The following is a 19,198-nucleotide window of genomic DNA, read 5'->3' as shown; positions in this document are numbered from 1 at the left end:
CAAATCTAGAAGCAGCCCACCCATCCAATACGGCCAACCGTACAAAATTGAATTTAGTCTATTTATTATATTAGCTATCTACATGGATTAATTAGACACTAATATATGTATAACCTGCTTCAGATGTAGGACTACAACTGATGTTTCCGAAAAATATGTTAATATCACGTGACTACGATACTAAGGCGGTGAGAGCTCCCTTGTAACCTTATGTCTTAGCCTACTGGCAGAAACCTTGGAGCGACGGCCTCACTTGTGGGGAACGACGACAACCTCACCAAATAACACTGACAATGAAATAATACCGGCCGCCCATTAATGCTTCCATATACCAATGAGTGCGCAAGCCTCATTGCGCCGGGGCGCTGCGGCTCGCCCCTCATCAATTCCGCCCCACCGCCCCAGTAACGATAACGACCCCGTCCCAAGCGCGGCGGCCAATCCGCCTAAGACGACTGCTCCTAGCCATAATGAAGCACCCATCGAGAGGCAGTGCGTGCTATGGGTCCATGATGAGAAGTTTTCGAAAGAAGAAGTTATCTTCAATCACACTCTCTTGCCTGCCGGGCGCTACAAGCTAGGGCAGTTGATGGCCATTGTGCCGCTCAAGAACGATGCCTTGGATAAGAAACCCGGAAGCTTGGCGGCGAGCCAACAATTGGATGCCAGCATGGCAGACATGCGGTCGAGCAAGGGAAGCCTGGATACCCATGATGATGCCGAGAAGCAGTACCTCTTTACACTGGGCGAGATGAACCAGGAGACCGCATCAAAACACCCCAATCTGGAAATATCAGTGGCCAAACATGTCGCCGATGTATTTGGATTCAAGCATAGATCCAATGTTTTGGTTACGACGACAACCGCTGCCATTACAACAGCTTCGCATGTCGAAATGTCCTTCAAAGACGAATACCTGTCGAGATCTGATATGTGGCGACTCACCCTTGCGAAGTTGAGCAACAAGACGGTGTATAAAGGACAAAAGCTTGTATTTATGGGCACAATTAAGGCACAGATAACATCGGTGTATGTTTCGGGGAGAAAAGTTCAGTCGGCGTTCTTTTCGACAAATACAAAACCGATCTTCAGGAGCGAATCCGCTCGATATGTATTATTTATTCAGATGTCGAAAGAAATGTGGGATTTCGATTCGGAAGGATCCGGAGAGATTGTGTTTACAAAAGTTGTCAATGGATTTTTGCCGGCACTGTTCAAGAGGTGGGTGGCGCTCAAGGCAAAACACCTTGTTAGCATTGTTCTGTTTACCCGCGTGGAGTATGATATGGGCCTTACCAATGACATGGAAGGGAGCGGCGACTCATACTATACCGGATATTTTACCACTGGATCTAGAAAGCCATACAAGGATTTCTATCGGGTTGTCGTGAGCGAAATGGCAAGTGGGGAATGGACGACAATCTTATACCAGCTAAAGGTCGAATTCCACTTCTTTCGCCACGATATCTCAATGTTTCGACTCAACAAGTATGGCTCGAAGCAACCGACTAGAGATTTCTCCATGGGCTCGGTTCCTGGTACACGAGTGGAAGCAGAACCGACATTCGCCGTCCATGGAAATCTGTTGGAAGCAATAAATCTTGCATCCTCTCAATTCTCTTCTGACTACATCGACCGCGACCTTATCCGAACAGGGATATCTATAGTCATCATCACGCCCTGTGCGGGATTGTTTGAAGTGGACTATGAGAAACTGAAAGCAACGACAGACTCTTTGATAGGTAGCGGCATCGCCATCGATCTCGTCTGTCTTCCCAAGATTCCTTTGCATTCAGTCCCTCTATTGCGCTATCGCAATCCTCTGTTTGATGTATACCAGGAATCACTCCGATTGAAGGACATAGGCAGTGAGAGCAGTACCCCGCGGCAAAGCACCACAACCTTTGGTAGCTTCAACACGCTGCAAGAATCCTTGTCTCCTTCAAAGGCGTCGGAACTCCAACAACGCCTCAGTACCCTTGCGCCTCAAAATGCCCCCGAAGAATGGAATTATGCTATTCCACACTGGCTGGACGTCTCCTTTTGGACAGGAGCAAGCCAAGAACTGTTGGCAAAGCAGGGTCGTAAAATATCAAAAGCATACCGCCGCAAAGGTATTGTGAAGTCTAGGAAGAATTTTCAGATCAGATGCAAGATGTACGAAATAGAAATGCTTGGCCATGTGGAAAATACTGAGATATCTGTTCTACCTCTGCCAGATCGTATCCGCCAACTGGGGCGAAGCGAAGGCGACGAACCTAGCATTGTGAAGGCACCAAGAAAGCCATTTTCTGGAATTGGATATCCATTGTATGGACCAACAAGGCCAGTTGTTGACAAGAAATCTACGGCAGGTGAGAGGGACTTTTTTGAGTTACTCGAAGCCTTTGACGAGAAAGCTGCAGTCGTCTCCAAGCCAGGGCGTATTAAGATAGTATCACCAAATCTTGATGTGAAAAAATATCCCAAGCTGTCATATGAGACCCATGAAAAAAAGAAGAGCATCGATGGCAAGATATCTGCACCACTGCCACACCGCGAGGTACCACAGTCGCAAAATCAAAACCTGACAGTCCCAGGGACAAATAACAATGGGCCACTGAGCACAACTTCGCGCAAAACCAGCGTATCAAGCACAAACTCCCAGGCAACCTCGCACGCTAGCCTCCTTGCACGCCCGTTCAAAGTCTCTCGGCAGATTAGTTTTGGATTTCGAGGCTTTGGGATAGCTGCCCCCAAAGCTGCTGTTGCCGAAGTGCACACTGAGCATGCCAACGCAGCCAGGCTCACAAGCCAATCCCAAATATCAACACCGCAGAAAGATAGCTCTTCCGCAATGGCTAGCCATTTGACATCATCTTCTCGGTTCGATAGGACGAGCAACCGGCCCGCTTCATCCCGAGGAAGTATAAGGTCAAAAGAATCTGACCGCAATGACAATGCCGACGATACGAACAAGTTCACTAGCCGGCCGATTGCCATCAAGAGCCCATTTTCGGGCTTTGAGGCAAACCCCCAATCACAGGCCAGGTCGATTTTGGGATCGTTGTATGGAGGAGGAGAGGTCAGGGATGACGACGACCTGCCAACACTACAGAAACTACTATCTAACGACACTATACGAACTTCAAAATCGAAGTTGTTGGCAGGACCAGCAACAGATTTCGCGTCTCTCCCACAGACAGTAGCGCTCTCTCCATGGCTGAATGTTCTCAACCCATCAAACCCAACGGCTGCCGACAATGACGCAAGCCAATATAAACGATGGCAGCATATATTTCCTGGTCCTGTTGTCACAAAGGCGATGAAGTGGAAATCCCTGTGTTCGCCGGCATCAGTGCCGCTTACCACCGAATACTTCCCGACCAAAGTCCAACTTGATACAGAATTCCAGCAGAAGCCATATAATATATCCCAAAATACAGACGAAGATATGCTCGAAGTGCCGAAGACAAGAGGAGAATTTCTGAGAGAGCTCGTTGCATTGCGACTTTCACATGGGTTTCAGATCGTCGTCGGCACCGCCGTTGCCGAAGCCTTTGGACAGAAGGCATTGAAGATTGCAAACGCATTTGAGGACGATCATATTGCCGAGGATGGCACGAGCATATTTTTGTCCATGGGGAATATCATCCACCAACTTTCGTGCGTCAACGGAACCGAAGTCGAAGTAAACATGTTTACAAGGAAATCGGCCACGTTTTTACATAATGAGAATACCGAGACTCAATACCATAAGCCCGCGATACGGACATACTTCGACTCCGATTACGCCTGTCGCGATGTTGCTCTACAAAAACCACTTCCTGAATACAATTGGAATTATGTAGATTCGTTTATTGCGGGTCATAATGAGGATATAACCGATAATCTACGATACTGGAGAGCAAGATTTGTCCTTATTCCTGTGGAACGTCCAGCCTTCCTTCATAGACCCAAGGGCGAAGACACAGAAGAAGAAATTCGATTGGAGGGCATCAAAGCCTTGACACAGATGTGGCAAAGACATCGTTACACTCCGCCATCTGAGCGTATATTCAAAAATCTGTCTAGTCAACGGGTGAAAGATCCAAACCCACTCGATATTTGGTATCAGACACAGGATGCTTCGGTTGTTATCGCGGCTGAGCTTGAGACTTTACCAATATTAGAGACTGGAGAGGCACAAATTAAGCGTGGCCAGCTTCTTTCTGAAACAGAGCGTTTCAAGAAATCGAATTTGAATATCGCAATGCTGGCAGAAGCTATTCAGGCTCCCGTGGAAAAGGGCGGAGTCAGAATGCAGAACAGAAGGTGGCATTTCAGATTGCATTATAATTGCTTTATCGGATCTGATATGACAACTTGGCTTTTGGAGAATATCGAAGATATCGAAACCCGCGAAGAAGCCATTGAATTCGGCAATATGTTGATGGTTGACGATGAAGAAAGGCGCTTGAACGCGGACTGCAAAGAGAAAGAGAAAGACTTTGGAATATTTGTCCACGTTGAAAAGCGCCACCCCTTCCGTGACGGCCAATACTTTTACCAAGTTGTTGGTGAACACGCGAAACCCCGGCCGGAGACACGCACAGGCTGGCCATTTGGGCCCCGTCGCAGAGATACCAAAGATCCTAAAGATATATCGGTTCCAACAACTCCCATGGCCATGGCCGAGAACGCCCCCAAAGAGTCTCCCAGGCCGGAGACGACTCGATCCAACTCTATTGGCGACGAAAACAAGTCGATAGACTCTGGCACAGAACCGCCTACTCCAACTGCTCGTAAACCCAAGGTTTCCCTCAGTAATGTCATGAAGTATGATGTTGACCCGCGCAAACGCTCGTATCGCCCTGAGCGCATCAATCTGCATTATGATCGGATCCACAATCCCGATAATTGCTATCACATACGCCTTGACTGGATGAATGTCACTGCGAAGCTCATCGAGGACGCCATCGCTTCATGGACTCTCACAGCTGACCGTTATGGACTACGGCTCGTCGAAGCTCCCATAGCAGAAGCCTGCACCATCTCAAGCAGCCACCCATTTCGCGCACCTTACAGGCTCAAACTCGCCCTCCCACCCCCAGAAAAACAACCACCTACTGACTTTGACGCCACCAGCCTCGCCCCCATATCCAGGCCACAGAAGCACTACTTCCAAAAAGCGATCATGAAGAAGTTCAACTTCGTCCTCGACACCGAGGCCGCAACCAACTTCCCCACAAACGTCGAGGTAATCTACAGCTGGGGCAAGCCGGACTACGCCTACTCGCAGTACATCCACCGCTCCGGTACCGGCTTCGCCCAAATCAGCGACGAAGGCGATTTCCTCCTGACCAGCAACAAGATGTTCAACAGCCGCACCCACATCGTCCGCGACAGCGACCGCTTCGTGCCCCCACCCAGCCAACAAACACCCATCAGCAGCCCCATGCTGCGCGCCACCATGGCCAGCCCCGGCCTGAAGCCAATCGCCGCGGTGCCGACTTTCGCTGCGAAGGAGAAGCAGGGCCCAGATGTCGCGATTAAGGACGACATGGACCGCTTCTGTAATGACGTCGAGGGACTGCGCCGCTTCTATGCTGAGGTATGGGAGAAAGCCACGACATCGGCTGTGATGCCTACGCCGCCTGTCTTCAAGGCTGGGGCGGCTGGCGCGCGCGAGGCGGCGGCGATGGCAGCGGGTCTGGTGGTTGATGATGCGAATATTCCCGTGCTGGGACTCGGGCCGGGATTGACGTGGATGGGTGGGAATAATGGGCCTATAGGGAGTTTTATGGATGCGAGGGGGGAGTTGAGGGAGGGGTGGGGAAGCTTTAGGGATGCGGGAGGATTTGGGAGTTTGAGGACGCCGTCTTTTAGGAGGGGGAGTGAGCATGCGAGTGATTCGGGCAGTGGGAGTAATGCGCCTATGGGAGGGGAGACGGCGGGTGGATAAGGGGTGGGGGGATTGGGGGATGTAATTTACTGGCGTGATTGGGTATTTAGTGATTATTTAGTCGATAATGTACGGGAAGCAAAGCTTCCGTTCGTGAAAATTCGCCAACAGCTGTGTTCTATTTTTATTTGGTGTCTGAAGACGGATCCTGGTATAGTTTATGTGAAATGTCAATTTTTTTTTAAAAAAAGTGGGAAATTATGATTATAAAGATATACGGGCTATTAATCAGTGTGCGGCGAATCATCCGCCGAATCATTCATATTTTTGAAGTATTCGCCGAATCATGACTCGAATCTGATTCGAGTCATGATTCGAATCTTTGAGGCTGAAATAGAGTGTATGGAATATTGAAAACTACGAAAAAAATCTAACTATGCCTAACCCATATCTCCACTTATATCTTCTGTTGAATCCTCGGCCCGGAAGCAGGGATCAGGGCCCTGATACCGAAGCTGTGTCAGCCAGCTTCGTGATCCTCCGGATCCTGGATCTTCCGATTCTAAAGCTTCGATTCTGAAGCTCCAGGGAACGAACTGTAACCAGGAGGGTTTTAGGATCCGAACCACGAATAGGCACACCCGTAACAGTATATATAGTACTTAGAATAGCTTCAATTATAAAAAACATGCATTATAAAATTATCACTTCGGGCCCTACTGCTTCGTGACTGTATTTTCGGCTTATATTCTCTACCTACTGCCCTACGGATATTGTCCAACATCTTCAATATCCTCATCGTCAACAATTACCCCCCAATCCCGTAGACATAGTAAGTATCTGATTGTTGAAGGTAATAGTCTATTCCTTTTCTTCGTAACGATGTCGGCTCCTTGGCTAAAGACTCGTTCTGACGCTGCTGATGTTGCTGGAATTGCTAAATAGTCTCGAGCTATTTGTGCAATTGTTGGATACTGATACTGCTTTGCTTGCCAATATTTGAGAACATTAGTATCAGGCTTATCAACTCCTGGTTTATTAAGCCACTGTCTCCATTCAACCTCTTGGAGTATAGGATTTCGATGCTTAAACATCTCATCCTCAGAGTCTACTTCTCGAGGTATATCCTCACTCCCGTTATCAAGTCTAGCATCCATTTCCTCTGCTTGAATGTCATTGTCCCGTGCTTTATACTTGTTATAACAAGCTGCAAACTGTGCTCTTGCTCGCTCTTTGCTTGTGTTATAAAAGCTTTCTGGTAAATAGAAGTCAAATATACTAAAATTAAACCGAGGATCGCATATTGTTGCAACTGTTAAATGGCTTGACTGTTGGCTTGTTGCAAGTGAGAAATAGTCGTCTAATTTGTTAAATGCAGCAGTACAAGCTTCGTTGATAGATATATGCTTTACAGTCTTCTTCATCTTCTTAATTTTATCCATTAGTCGTAGATAATATGGAACACAGTAGTTAAGTGTTGGATACCCATCTGCTTGCACCTTTTCTGAGATACGCTTTTAATCTAAAAAGCTATATATTGAGGACGACGACAAGCCTTCACCGCTAGCAGTGTTGCCCGAGTACTACTCGAGGAATTACTCGAGTAGTACTCGACTCGAAGAAATCTGAACTACTCGAGTAGTACTCGAGTAGTTGCCAAGACAAATCTTAGTTTTGATGGGTTTCAGGTTGCGGTGCTGTTTGTGACGGTGTTGTTGGTGAATTATTTGATCTCGTGAGTGCAGAAGCCCCCTTGTTTTGGAACGAATGCTAATTGAGTTATAGAGATGGAAAGTCGCATTGGCTTGAGGGCATCATGCTTAACTGCCTTTATGTCATTATCGCAGTAACGTAAGTTCTCACTGCACTCATTCATATGAATTATCCACTAACATTCCACAGCGCCTGGTTCTACCCCAAGGTCGAAGGCCTAGCCTAGAGGAACCAAAAAACCCCCCTCTCGACTTTCAAAATACGTTCCGCCTACCCACGGCCGTCATTCATTCCGTCTTCCTCGACCATACTTTCATTTTAATAACACACGCGCTATCGAATGTCAGAACGGCAATAGAGCTCAGATCAAACCAACCTGCTTGTTTGTATATTTTTCTTTTTCCAATCGGTATATATACCCACCGCCACCCGGACTGTTTTCATATGTTGGGCGGTTGAGATCCTTAGTTATAGAATTTTGCGTGTGCGAAAGACATGGAGTTCTTAAATAGTTGTCTGTAATATGAACTACTAAAATTGATCACTGAGAGTCATGGTGAAGAGGCATACTATGTCAAGAAATCCAGCAGGCCCTTACAGTTCTAATAATACTATATAATATAGCACGGCTATTATAAGACCTACTGTTTTATTGACGACCTACGCTGGATAACCGAATAAGTTTCCGAGATCAAAACACAGGCGCCCACCCAATCTTGTCTATGCGACCAAAGCAGTAGGACTGCCAAAGAAAGACATGGAGTCAGGGAATTTGTGCCTCGACAAGTCGGACAAAGATCACGGTAGGTAGGCAGCACCACGTTCAGCGCTGATCGCAGTCCCGTTGTTTCCGTTGTTGTTGCGGCTCTGTTGTTGTTGGGGTCTTCTTGCTGTCGTGGGGCTCTTGCTGTCGCGGCTCTGCTGCTGTTGTCGCTGCAATTACGAGGATCGGTTATCAGCTCTTCACACTCGGAGCAGCTTTCCTTTCCACATCTATCGCAGACGAGTTGGTCGGGTCCCTAGATTCTTTCTACTGCATCCTTTCTGTGCCACGACCCCATCTTTCTCCGGACGAGGTTCCTATGCGAGTTGCTGTTCAGATCACAAGTGCCTAACTTCTGGTGGAAAGTGAGCCCCAAGAACAGCTTACCGATATATGCATTATGTAGAGGAGAGTGTTAGTTGCAACATTCGTATAGTCGAAACATTGGTGTATTAGGCCCCGTGTAGGTTTCTCGACAATTTATACATATCAATTTGAAATTTATTATCACCCCCCTCTACCTCGCCAACTTCTTCTTAACACTCTCCACCAACTTCCCCAACCCCTCCCCACTCCCCTTCTCCCTCCTCCTCTTCTTCCCCACAACCATCCCCCCCCCCCTCCTCCCCCTCATCACCCTTCCTCTTCCTCCTCCCCTCCTCCAACAACTTCTTCATCCCCTCCGTCGCCTTATACTTCGGATTACTCGTATCAATCGCAAACTCATGGCTCTCAAACAGCGCCCCGAAACGTGGGTCCGCAACATCCATCTCGAACCCCTTCTGCAGCGCTCCCTTGCGGTCCTCCACCTCACCAGTCTTCCCCTTGCGTCCGCGCTTGCCACCACGCTTCGCGGCCTTCTCAGCACGCGCAATCTCGTTGATATCGAAGTGCTCCCTAGATCCACCCTCATCGAGGCCCTCAGTCATGATAAGCTCGAGCTCCTTCTTCTGCTCGTCTGCGGCATCTTGAAGGGCCTTCTTCTCAGCATGTTTCTTCGCCCGCGCCGCCTTGCGGAGGTCAGACGCTGCCTTAGACTTCACCTTATCGTCCGTTGCGAAGAAGGGGTCGTCGAAGCCTAGGTCCGCCTCCGGCTCAGCCACCACCTCCTCTGCCACCTCGACCTCGGCATCGACATCGCGGCCCTCGCGCGTAGCCTTAGCCTTCTCCTTCCTGCGCGCCTTACGCTCCTTCTCCTTACGGATATACGCCTCCGCAGTCGTCTCCTCGATAATCGGTTTATTCAAAAACACACCCCCATCACCCTTATCTGTCGTCGACAGACCAGCCGTAAAGGTAATCTGCATATCCCCCACCGGTCCCTCGACCTTCTTCGACTTCATCGGCTCCGCCGACAACCCCAGCGCAGCGCGCATCTTCTGCCTAGCCGCCTCCTTCTTCGTCAACCTCGGCACATCATCCGCCACCACCTCCTCCTCATTTTCCCCCTCGCTCTCCGAGCTATCACTTCCAAGATACGCACGGAGGTCATTCTCCCCAATCTCCGCCCTGGAGCCGCTAAACGCCTTATTCAGCGTGTCCTTGCGACTCACATCGTCCGCGTCCCACGTCAGCTTCACCTTGGAGTGCTGCAGCGCGTCAGTCACGAAGTCAGTGGGTCTGTATCCCTCCGGCACGGCGGAGCACTCGTCGCGGGGGACGTCGTCGAACTCGGTGTCGTCGGGCACGAAGCGGAGGTCGAAGAAGTTCGCAGAGGTAAGGTACTCTGTTCCGTCTGTGGCTTCGTACACGCGGTGCGCGACCTGTGGATCTGAGAATGTGATGACGGCGTAGAAATAGCGTAGCCGCTCGAGCTGGTACTGTCTCAGTGCGCCGGAGTCGAATTCCTCTCCATCATCAGGCTTGAGAAGGTCCTGCTTAATCCTCTCCTCATCCTCAGTATCCTCCTCCGAATCCCTCTCTTCCTCCTCCTCAGCCTTCTGCCTTGCGAAAATCTCTCTCGGCGGCCCCTCCATCTCCTCCCTCTCCATGCGCTCCTTCCCATACTCGCTCTTATACACGGCCAGATGCTCAATGCGCCCGGCTCCTGACACAAAGCTCGAGAAGACAGAGTACAAGTCCACCGCACGGATATTATCCCAGTCTAGATTTACCACCGCGATTCGTTTCGACACCACCCCCATTGGCACCGCCGTCTGCTCCGCCTGCAGATCAGGGAACGCCCCGGTCTCATCAACGGCAGTCTCCTCGTCCTCCTCAATCTCCGATTCCTCCTCTTCTTCAGACGACGAAAAGCCCCCGCCAAGCGCGGGATCGTACCCCCCCTCCGCGCGACGCAACTCCTTCTCTACCACCGTATCATCCTCGACCTCCACCCCGTCTTCGGCAGCGCACTCCTCCTCCTCCTCCTCCTCTTCAGGCTGATACAGTCTCCGCAACGCCTTCTTCTTCCCACTACTGCTTATCTTCCTCCCATACCGGTCGACAGTCGCTGTGTTGGAGAAGTCGTCATCCTCGAGCATGCGCGAGAAGCGCTTGTCGATCTTGGTGTGGGTGTGTTTTTTGGAGGGGAGGCGGAAGCGGGGGTCTGTCGCGAAGGCGGCGAAGCGGGGGTCAGTGATTGTGTCGCTCGGCACGGAGGATTTGGCGCCTTTGGCGCCCTTGGAGGTTTTAGGTTTCACCATTTTTGGGGAGGTGTGTTTTGGTGGATTGGGGGACGGCTTCGAGGTTTGGAAAGTTTGGGATGGGGACTTTTTCTGCCGGGGCGGTGTGGGTTGATTATGTGGTTAGTCAGCAGATTGATTGGTTGGTAGCTTATCTGCTGGTGTGGAACTCGTTAAGTTATCACTTTGACAGATGCAGGAACAACGAAGAAAATAAAGGGCGCCAAAACATACTTCCAATTAAGTGTTTACAGTAATGGAGAAAAAATTCCTTAAGACTATACCTAATTTTGCCACTGATAGTGTTTGCCGAGTATTGAGATGTACACCAAATGGTGCGCGCCGTTTATTGAACGGCTTGGGCCTGTTCAACATCACTCCATTCACAGGACGAGGGCACGCAATATAGATGCCGCAATATATGCAGCAGCGCATCGTCATTCAGATAGCCAATATAAATATCACAGGTTGATGAGGATCCAATTCTCAATTCTCGAAGCTTGATCTGTCTACTTTGTGAGACTTCCTGTAACGGATGCCGCCGTTACAGTACATGTGGTATATAAAGCGTGTTACGCGTTTTCCGGGCGAGCCGGAATTAGGCTGCGCACTGGGTACTCACGAGTCGAGTAGTAGAATTTTTACTCACCCAGCTGAGTTACTCGCTCATGTCCCGAGTATTGTTGAATGAGGATTACTCACTTGCTGAGTACCTAGTATGGGTCTTGGCAACTCAGTTATATCACGTGTTGATTAGCCATTACTTACCTAAGTAGATCAATGAAGTCGCACCCCGTTTTTAACATACCTATGTTAAAAACGGGGTGCGACTTCATTGATCAAGACGCCATAACTCCAACTCCATTCCCATATTGTTGATGTCCTATTCCACACTATAACCTTTGGCCTTTAGGTACCAGGTTACCAGATGGTTGCCAGAACTCATCTGACCTTCATTCCTGGGTGAGAGACATTTCCATCGATTAAGCCCACAGCTTAAACATCATATCCTGCAAACGCCGAACCAATATCATACCCTTTGCCTGAATTGTCACTCTCTTCGCATGAATAGCGAGGAGGTTTGTCACTATAACTGTTAGTATGTCCCTGTCACTATGTTTAAACATCATACTCTCAAATTCTCGAATGAGGAAGCATTCAGCAGCTTCCTAAAGAGCTAGGATAGCAGATTGCTGGAAGCGAAGATTGGACTTGAAGTCTTCTGTGATTTCCCTAACAAGACGCTGGAATGGGAGCTAGTATCAAGTTGCTGTCTTCTGATATCGCGGAGAGCCTTGGTGCCTATATGTTTATTAGAGAGTTCTGGTAATCCTCTGGTAATCCTCTGGTAATCCTCTTACTAGACTTTGTGCAGCGCGTGGCCTTCTGAGCATGATTGTTGCTAGCTTGAGATGAGCAAACTGGAGCTTTTCTTGCTGTGCCCACAGCCTTTTCCTGTCCCTTTCCGCCAAGCCCAGAGCCAGCCCGTAATCCAAGTGGCATCCTTGGTGCTATGCCGCCAGTTGATCTCCTAGCAGTTTGCTTGGTACGAGTCATTTGCTAATATCAAGGTGAGTTAGTAAAGTAAACACAAGATAAAGAAGTAGATCAAAAGATATGTGTACTTACAGTGAGTTTGTAGAAAGAATATTGCAGAAGAAGAGTATAGTAAAGAGGTAGAGGTTGAAAGGTATGTGTTTTATATGAAGGTGCGCATTGTGGTGTTGTTTTTGGAACAGTAATTCTTTGTAGGTGAATATTCCTTCACAAATATTTTTGTTTGCAACTTTAAAATAACCATGACCTTAGAACCACCTTCCTTGGTTACTCTCCAATCTACACATTCTTCTTCCCTTTTGAGCCTTTACCTCTTCACTAGGACTTCAACTAAGTTTATTATCTTGATTCTATAGCCAGAACTTCTGGAGATCTCTGCTAATCACGTGTTTAGTTAGTATGGCGAAACTCAAGGCACATGAAGAACTCTCCACTAATGCGAATACTATCAAAGCTCGCAACTGCGTCTCCAACCTTACTGAAGATGAGAAGGCTGTTCACTTAGCACTCAAGGCTGACCATGCTGATCTGAGCTACTACTTAAAGAAGTTATATAAGTCTGCAAAGTGTAAGGATGCCTCCTTACCTAGATACTCGAAGAACCCGCCTCAGAGCTGTTACGGTCACCACAAGCATGAAATCCGACTCGGTGTGGTTTCGGACCAGTAGAGGAGGACATAGCGAGTTACACTATAGTGGGGGACAGTAAGGGTGTAGGGTTCAGGGTCGATGCGGACCTGTTGCGGTGGAAGGTTCAGGGCTAGGGTTGGGATAACCGAGTCGGGCCCGTTTCGGGTACTTAAGGAAACAAACTTAACGGGGTTCCCCCTTCATCTTTTTTGTATCCTTCGTAGTAGACCTATAGGATAGCATCCTTTTAGCCTCCAACTCGCACTCTCATATGCTATTACTGTGAGCTGGGTGCCCTGTGTCATTACACAAAGTATATCGCTGCCTCTACTGAAGACAAGACACGTCTACAGAATGAATTGAAGGTTGAGCGTATTTGTGTTCGGTAAGTTCCTTCTGGTAATCTCTGGTAGCCTCAATCTAACTATAAACAGGACTGAGAAGGGTACCCATGCATCTTGCATTGCGAATCAGAAAGTCAAGAATATTAGCGCCTCTTCTTCTCCACAAGCCCCACCATCTACTCCGCCCAAACAACTTCTGTCTGAGCTTGCTGCATTTGAGGGTATCTCAAGTATTCCAATCGATGACAATCATAACAGCGAATGGGAGGATACTGAGGTTGAAGACGATTTGGAGTTGGAGCTTATGTTACAGCGCGAGATATTTTAAATGACGAGGCTGTTCTACCAGATGAGCTTTCCGATGAAGAGATCACTAGCACCCAGGCTCTCTTAACTCAAGCGCACATTGATGTATGCTACCTCATAATCTGGTAATCTTCTGGTGATACTAATAGTTGATAGGCCCATGAAGAGTCCAATTTCCGCAAGTGGCAACATTTCTGGGATAGCTGTATCCACTCATATACGAGAAAGGCTGGAAAGCTGAGAAAGAAGCCTGAGCGTCTCTTTGAGTATATGCCGTGGATTGATGTAGAGGAAGGGTACGTCTCTGATCATCCTAGCAATCTTCTGGCAATACTAATTGTTTATTATAGCACTTTTCACGAGGTTATCCCACCACATAAATATTTCTGTTTGTACGAGCAGGCAGTTTGGAAAGTGGGCCTAATTACCAGGACCTGTGCAGTGGTATCCAAAGTCTTACAATCTTGTCGACAATGGATGGTTGCAAATATCCACTCATAGTTCTAGCTTCAAAGAGGCGTTCTTACTTGTCTACTCTAAGAAGTTTGATAAGGAAAAGTGGGCTAAGGTATCAGCTGCACAGGATATGTTGTTCCTGGAGCTAGAGTAGAGGAGAACTTGAGTTGCTAAAGTTATAGCGCTGGAGTACCTTTCGCGTTGGAAAACCAGGTATTTAAGTACTTCATCGTAGCCAGACTTCTGGTAACCTTCTGATAATCGAGCAATTTGCCAAATGCCATCTCAATACTCAGAGTTGTTTGATTCTGACAGTATTCTCAGACTCTTTTCCGTCTTCTCAACGACTATCCTCATTAAATCAAGTCTGTAAGGACACAGGGCACCCAGCTCACAGTAATAGCATATGAGAGTGCGAGTCAGAGGCTAAACGGATGCTATCCTATAGGTCTACTACGAAGGATACAAAAAAGATGAAGAGAGGAACCCCCGTTGGGTCAATCTCCTTAAGTACCCGAAACGGGTCCGACTCAGCTAACCTGCCTTAACTCTTATCATGTGACCGTAACCTGCCCGACTCAGATCCTTTCCATCACTGAGGGACAGGCATCCTTACAAAGTCCCTGCAGGCCTTGAATATATTGGCAAGTTAAACCAATTCGTCAAATGGACTAAGGATACACACGATATATTCATTGAGTGGTGGAAGCTATCACGATGGTATGAACAACACTCAGATCATACTACAAAACTCCTTATGAAGATTGCATGGGATTCAACCAACTGGAGTTCTCAATACTGGAGAAGTTATCACCAAGGAGCAGACTGGCTTTCTGGAGAACCATGTGTTATTTGTACTTATTGTTCGAAGGCCCTTACGCATCCTGCAATCAAGTCTGCTGGCCCAAAGTCTATGGCAACACATCTTGCATCAGACATTTGCAAAAAGAAGTCACAGATGGGAAGGATAGTCTCTATCAAATGCGAATCAATCAAATGCAACCTCAACAAGTAAGGATTACCAGATTATTACCAGAATTATGTAGGTTAATACCTATAATAAGATCATATTCTCACACAAGAGACATTTTATGAACAAGTTCTATACACAGTTATCTTGACTCATAGCTCGTTCCGCTCAGTCGAGGATCCTCATCAAGACCCTATAAATACTTTAGGTATTAGTAGGTCTGGCCGGCCTCATCAAGCAAGGTGGAGGGATGTTCTTAAGCATATATAATAGATAATAGCGTTCTAATAATCTTCTGATAATCATGGTACTTAGATAGAGGAATATACATGATTCGTTCTCACAGCTTACTAGAGATGGCGAGAGTGATGCTAATAGATGTAATACTTTAACTTAACCATAAAACAGTATTAATCGTATGAGGGACTGTTCACATGATGCATAAATCTTACACGTGATAGCCGAGTACTCACCGGGTTTTTACAGAGTAACTGAGTATTGACCTCACTCACCGAGTCGAGTAAAAGGTTCAGCTACTCACCCAGCTGAGTAACCCACTGAGCGAGTGAGCCGAGTATTGAGCGAGTAGTGCGCAGCCTAGCGGTAATTATGCTAGGTAGGGAACTATGCGACCATGGAAAAGTGGAAGCATGGGAACGGGGCACGCATGGGAAAGTGGCAGGCATGCCTTAAAAAATTGTAGCCCAACTAAGAAACCACAACTGGACAAGCTGTTGAGGCTGGGTCGGCCTTCACTCGCATAATGGTATGAGATTTTCCAGTGTTAATACCAGTTAATACTTGCTTTGAAGTGTCGATTTACGACGTTGTCTTCATGTATTGTGCGCAACCGGTCCATCCAAGGGGTGTATTTAATATGCTATTAATACTGAAGACTCCTCTAGAGCGCAGATGACTTTTATTTCAACGCGCCCTTAACACGTTGTCTCCGTGATGAACCGATGAAGCCTTCTTGTCGGTTTAGGGGCCAGTGCGCCGTGCGTCGATTGCTTCAGGGATGAGACATTCTATTTTCAATGAGCTGCTTCCTCCACACTGCTGCATGGTGAATCGATCTCGCCAGCATTCCCCCCAACACTGTCTTGCAGATATGTGCTTCTCCCCGCGTTGTTTGCATGCACCCTTGGACCTTTTTGGTTTTTGAATCGGCCAATGCATGATGCTGCAACCGTGGGCTGCTGGTGATCCTGAACGAAGAAGGATCAGCTTCCCTCATCCCCCAGCCGTTGTTGGTTTGCAGGGGGATTGGTCTTGCGTTAGCATGATGGCAGAAGAATTGAGGGGTATATAAGGGCGTGCGATTCCCCAGAAGTTCAATCACAACCTCTGCAGTCTTCAAATCATCACTCATCTTCAAGCTTCTTACTTTTGTCTATATCTCCCATCACGCATATCAAGCCACCTGCCAACACTGTACGTTGATCATGGCTCCAACAGAGATGATTCACTGCTGCAGACGAAGTTAAAGCCGAAGACCCTCTAGAAAGGTTTCAGACGTACAAGACAGTCAATGAGGTGTAAGTCTTCCTGCCGCTGAGGCCTTCCCTTGGCTCACAAGATACTGGTGCAGTTGGGATGAAAAGGCGTGCAAGTATGTCATCGAGGAACAACACCAACCGGAAGAAAAAGTTGATGGACTGGATCAATACGTTTTCATAGAGCGCAGGCGTATTAGTTGGTATCTCCTCCCCACAAATAGTACCTGCCAACGGAAGTTTCCAGTCAAGAAAACCGAAGTGCCAGTGATCTATATTGACATCAAGTCGAAATTGCTCCGAGATACCTTGAGAGTTATACTTGCACAAGCTCCTGAGATTAGTCTCAACGAGGAAAGCCTCTCCGTAAGCATGCCCCATCCAACTATCACAATCGACTTTCTCACTTTTTCAAAAGGTCGAGCGAAATTTCCTCTTCCATTATCTCCCAGATCTCGAGGCGTCCCGTAAATGGAATCACGTTGATCCCCAGGACAGCATCATCCCGGAGCACATTGCCCTACTTATCAATCATATTCATTTATCCTACAAGGAGACGGAAGTACGGCTTGCCTCATTGCTGAAAACGGGAGAGATAACTTACGATTTACTCCCGTTTCTTTTCAAACCAAACGGATTGGTGTATACCACTTGTCGCGGGACCAAGAAACCAAGATGCATCAGATTCGAGTCTGGCGAAGCGAAAACAAGCACAACTGGAGTTGACTATTTCCACATCAAAGGAAAATACTTGGAATTTGACGGGAAGGTGCTTGGGAAAGCTCCAATCGAGACTGCCATTCTTGGGTTCTGCGGATCGAGAACTATCAACTCTCTCGAGGCATTCCCTCTCCAATACCACGAAGCAGAGGAGAGCATGAGAGAAACGCTTGTGAAATGCGGTCGCAAGTTTTGTTTCTCCCTAATCGGCACGCAACATCGACATTATAGAGGCAAGGCCTTTCAAATGAAGAAAAACAAACCCATTGAGATATTTATTAACAGCAGGATTATGGTTGATGCCGCAATGTTTCAGGAGCTCAATCCCAATTACACCAGGCCAAGCATCTTCAAGAGCACTAACAGTATCGATTTGTGGCTGTTTGGAGATACAACTTCTAGTAACAAGCTAGATGAATCGGCTATGGAGAGCAGTGTAAACCTTGATGCACTGACGGATGAAGATCTTCTAATTTGTAGCCCGACTGTGCTGGGCTTCAGTTTGAACGACAAATTATGGTGTAAGACTTGCGCACCTGCTGTGGCAACATTGCTGATCATGTACTAGTGGAATTTGCGGTGGCAGATATTTCGGGAATTTCGTGGAACGAGTCGCTCTTCAACCAACTGGCTATACCATACAAGTCAAAGAAGCTTATCGAAGCTCTAACCACGTCCCAGTCCAGTGGAAAAACTAAATATACGTTTGATGATTTTGTGGAGGGAAAAGGCCGTGGCTTGATTATGCTTCTCTAGTATGTCCACGGAAATGACGATCGATATATCCAAGGCTGACACGCTCGATAGTGGACCGCCAGGTGTTGGAAAGACAATGACTGCAGAAGGACTGTCGGAACACCTCGAAAGGCCTCTGTACACAGTAAGAACCTCCATGTTCAACCTGGCGCCCATTTGTGCTAACTAGGAGGTCTCTGCGGGAAACTTAAGCAAGGATGCGAAACTTCTCGAGGCGCAATTGTGTGAGATGTTTGAAGTTGCCGAAAAGTGGAAGGCTTTACTTCTCCTCGATGAAGCTGATGACTTTCTGTGCAAGCGCTCACACGACTCTAATCACAACTCTCTTGTCTCGGTCTTTTTACGGAAGCTTGAGTATTATAAGGGTATCATGTTACTTACCACGAACCGGGTCAGAGACTTTGATGAAGCAGTACAGAGCAGAATACACGTTGGTATTAAGTACAGTTTCTTAGGCGTTGATACGAGAAAAGCGATCTGGAGGAGCTTTCTCGAAACAAAAACAGAGACGGGGGATGCAGTGTACAGTGACAAGCAGTTGAACGTCCTGGCCAAGCACAGCCTCAACGGTAGACAGGCAAGTGTCCCTAGTACCGTCGAATGGGGTTCCTTTGCTAACACTGTCGCATAGATTAAGAACGCAGTGCGTTCAGCACATGCCATAGCAAGCAGCGATGGAACACACCTATGCTATTCTCACTTAGAGACCGTCCTCGAGGTTGGCAAGGAGTTTGAGAATGATTTCAGAGGTTCAGGAGAGATGGCAAACATGCTCTCCTACGCCTGATCTGTCAATTGATCGATCGAGGCTGCGTAGTTTATCTTAGTTGAATCGAGTATGGACTGTATTGTTTGATTGAAGTCATTAGTATTGCATAAAACAGCTGAAAGACCCCTCTGTCCACGTGCGAATGCCTCGATAATGATATGAATGCGTACGGCTGCAACAAATCAAAATATTCAGGACACGGCATGTGAATTCAGAAGACTCGGACAGAAT

The 19,198-nt window shown here is 47.6% G+C and overlaps 4 protein-coding genes across 4 annotated transcripts; 3 read left to right on the top strand and 1 right to left on the bottom strand.

Moving 5' to 3' along the window:
* Positions 1 to 112: 112 nt before the first annotated feature.
* IML1 (vacuolar membrane-associated protein iml1) lies at positions 113 to 5,923 on the top strand (the record flags this gene model as incomplete). The annotated part of the gene is made up of 1 exon (XM_024470437.1): positions 113 to 5,923. Exon 1 carries the CDS (start codon positions 335 to 337, stop codon positions 5,921 to 5,923), a length of 5,589 nt encoding a protein of 1,862 aa, XP_024321583.1. The 5' UTR covers positions 113 to 334.
* Positions 5,924 to 8,875: 2,952 nt separating this feature from the next.
* Positions 8,876 to 11,632, bottom strand: ESF1 (pre-rRNA-processing protein esf1; the record flags this gene model as incomplete). Its single annotated transcript, XM_024470436.1, has 1 exon — positions 8,876 to 11,632. The coding sequence occupies exon 1, from the start codon at positions 10,982 to 10,984 to the stop codon at positions 8,876 to 8,878; it is 2,109 nt and encodes a 702-aa protein (XP_024321584.1). The 5' UTR covers positions 10,985 to 11,632.
* A 1,287-nt stretch (positions 11,633 to 12,919) lies between these two features.
* VC83_06847 (uncharacterized protein) lies at positions 12,920 to 14,410 on the top strand (the record flags this gene model as incomplete). The annotated part of the gene is made up of 6 exons (XM_024470435.1): positions 12,920 to 13,088; positions 13,487 to 13,535; positions 13,585 to 13,724; positions 13,808 to 13,905; positions 13,957 to 14,096; positions 14,308 to 14,410. 6 exons carry the CDS (start codon positions 12,920 to 12,922, stop codon positions 14,408 to 14,410), a joined length of 699 nt encoding a protein of 232 aa, XP_024321579.1.
* A 2,098-nt stretch (positions 14,411 to 16,508) lies between these two features.
* Positions 16,509 to 18,985, top strand: VC83_06846 (uncharacterized protein; the record flags this gene model as incomplete). The annotated part of the gene is made up of 9 exons (XM_024470434.1): positions 16,509 to 16,530; positions 16,580 to 16,660; positions 16,704 to 16,764; positions 16,818 to 17,088; positions 17,141 to 17,963; positions 18,011 to 18,197; positions 18,250 to 18,322; positions 18,371 to 18,589; positions 18,830 to 18,985. The coding sequence occupies 9 exons, from the start codon at positions 16,509 to 16,511 to the stop codon at positions 18,983 to 18,985; spliced, it is 1,893 nt and encodes a 630-aa protein (XP_024321580.1).
* Between the last annotated feature and the right edge of the window lie 213 nt (positions 18,986 to 19,198).

The sequence above is a fragment of the Pseudogymnoascus destructans genome (genome assembly GCF_001641265.1).
Source record: "Pseudogymnoascus destructans isolate 20631-21 unplaced genomic scaffold scaffold_19, whole genome shotgun sequence".
NCBI classification, from domain to species: domain Eukaryota; kingdom Fungi; phylum Ascomycota; class Leotiomycetes; order Thelebolales; family Thelebolaceae; genus Pseudogymnoascus; species Pseudogymnoascus destructans.
Note: the sequence above shows the minus strand (reverse complement) of the source record. Positions and strands in the feature narration are given on the sequence as shown.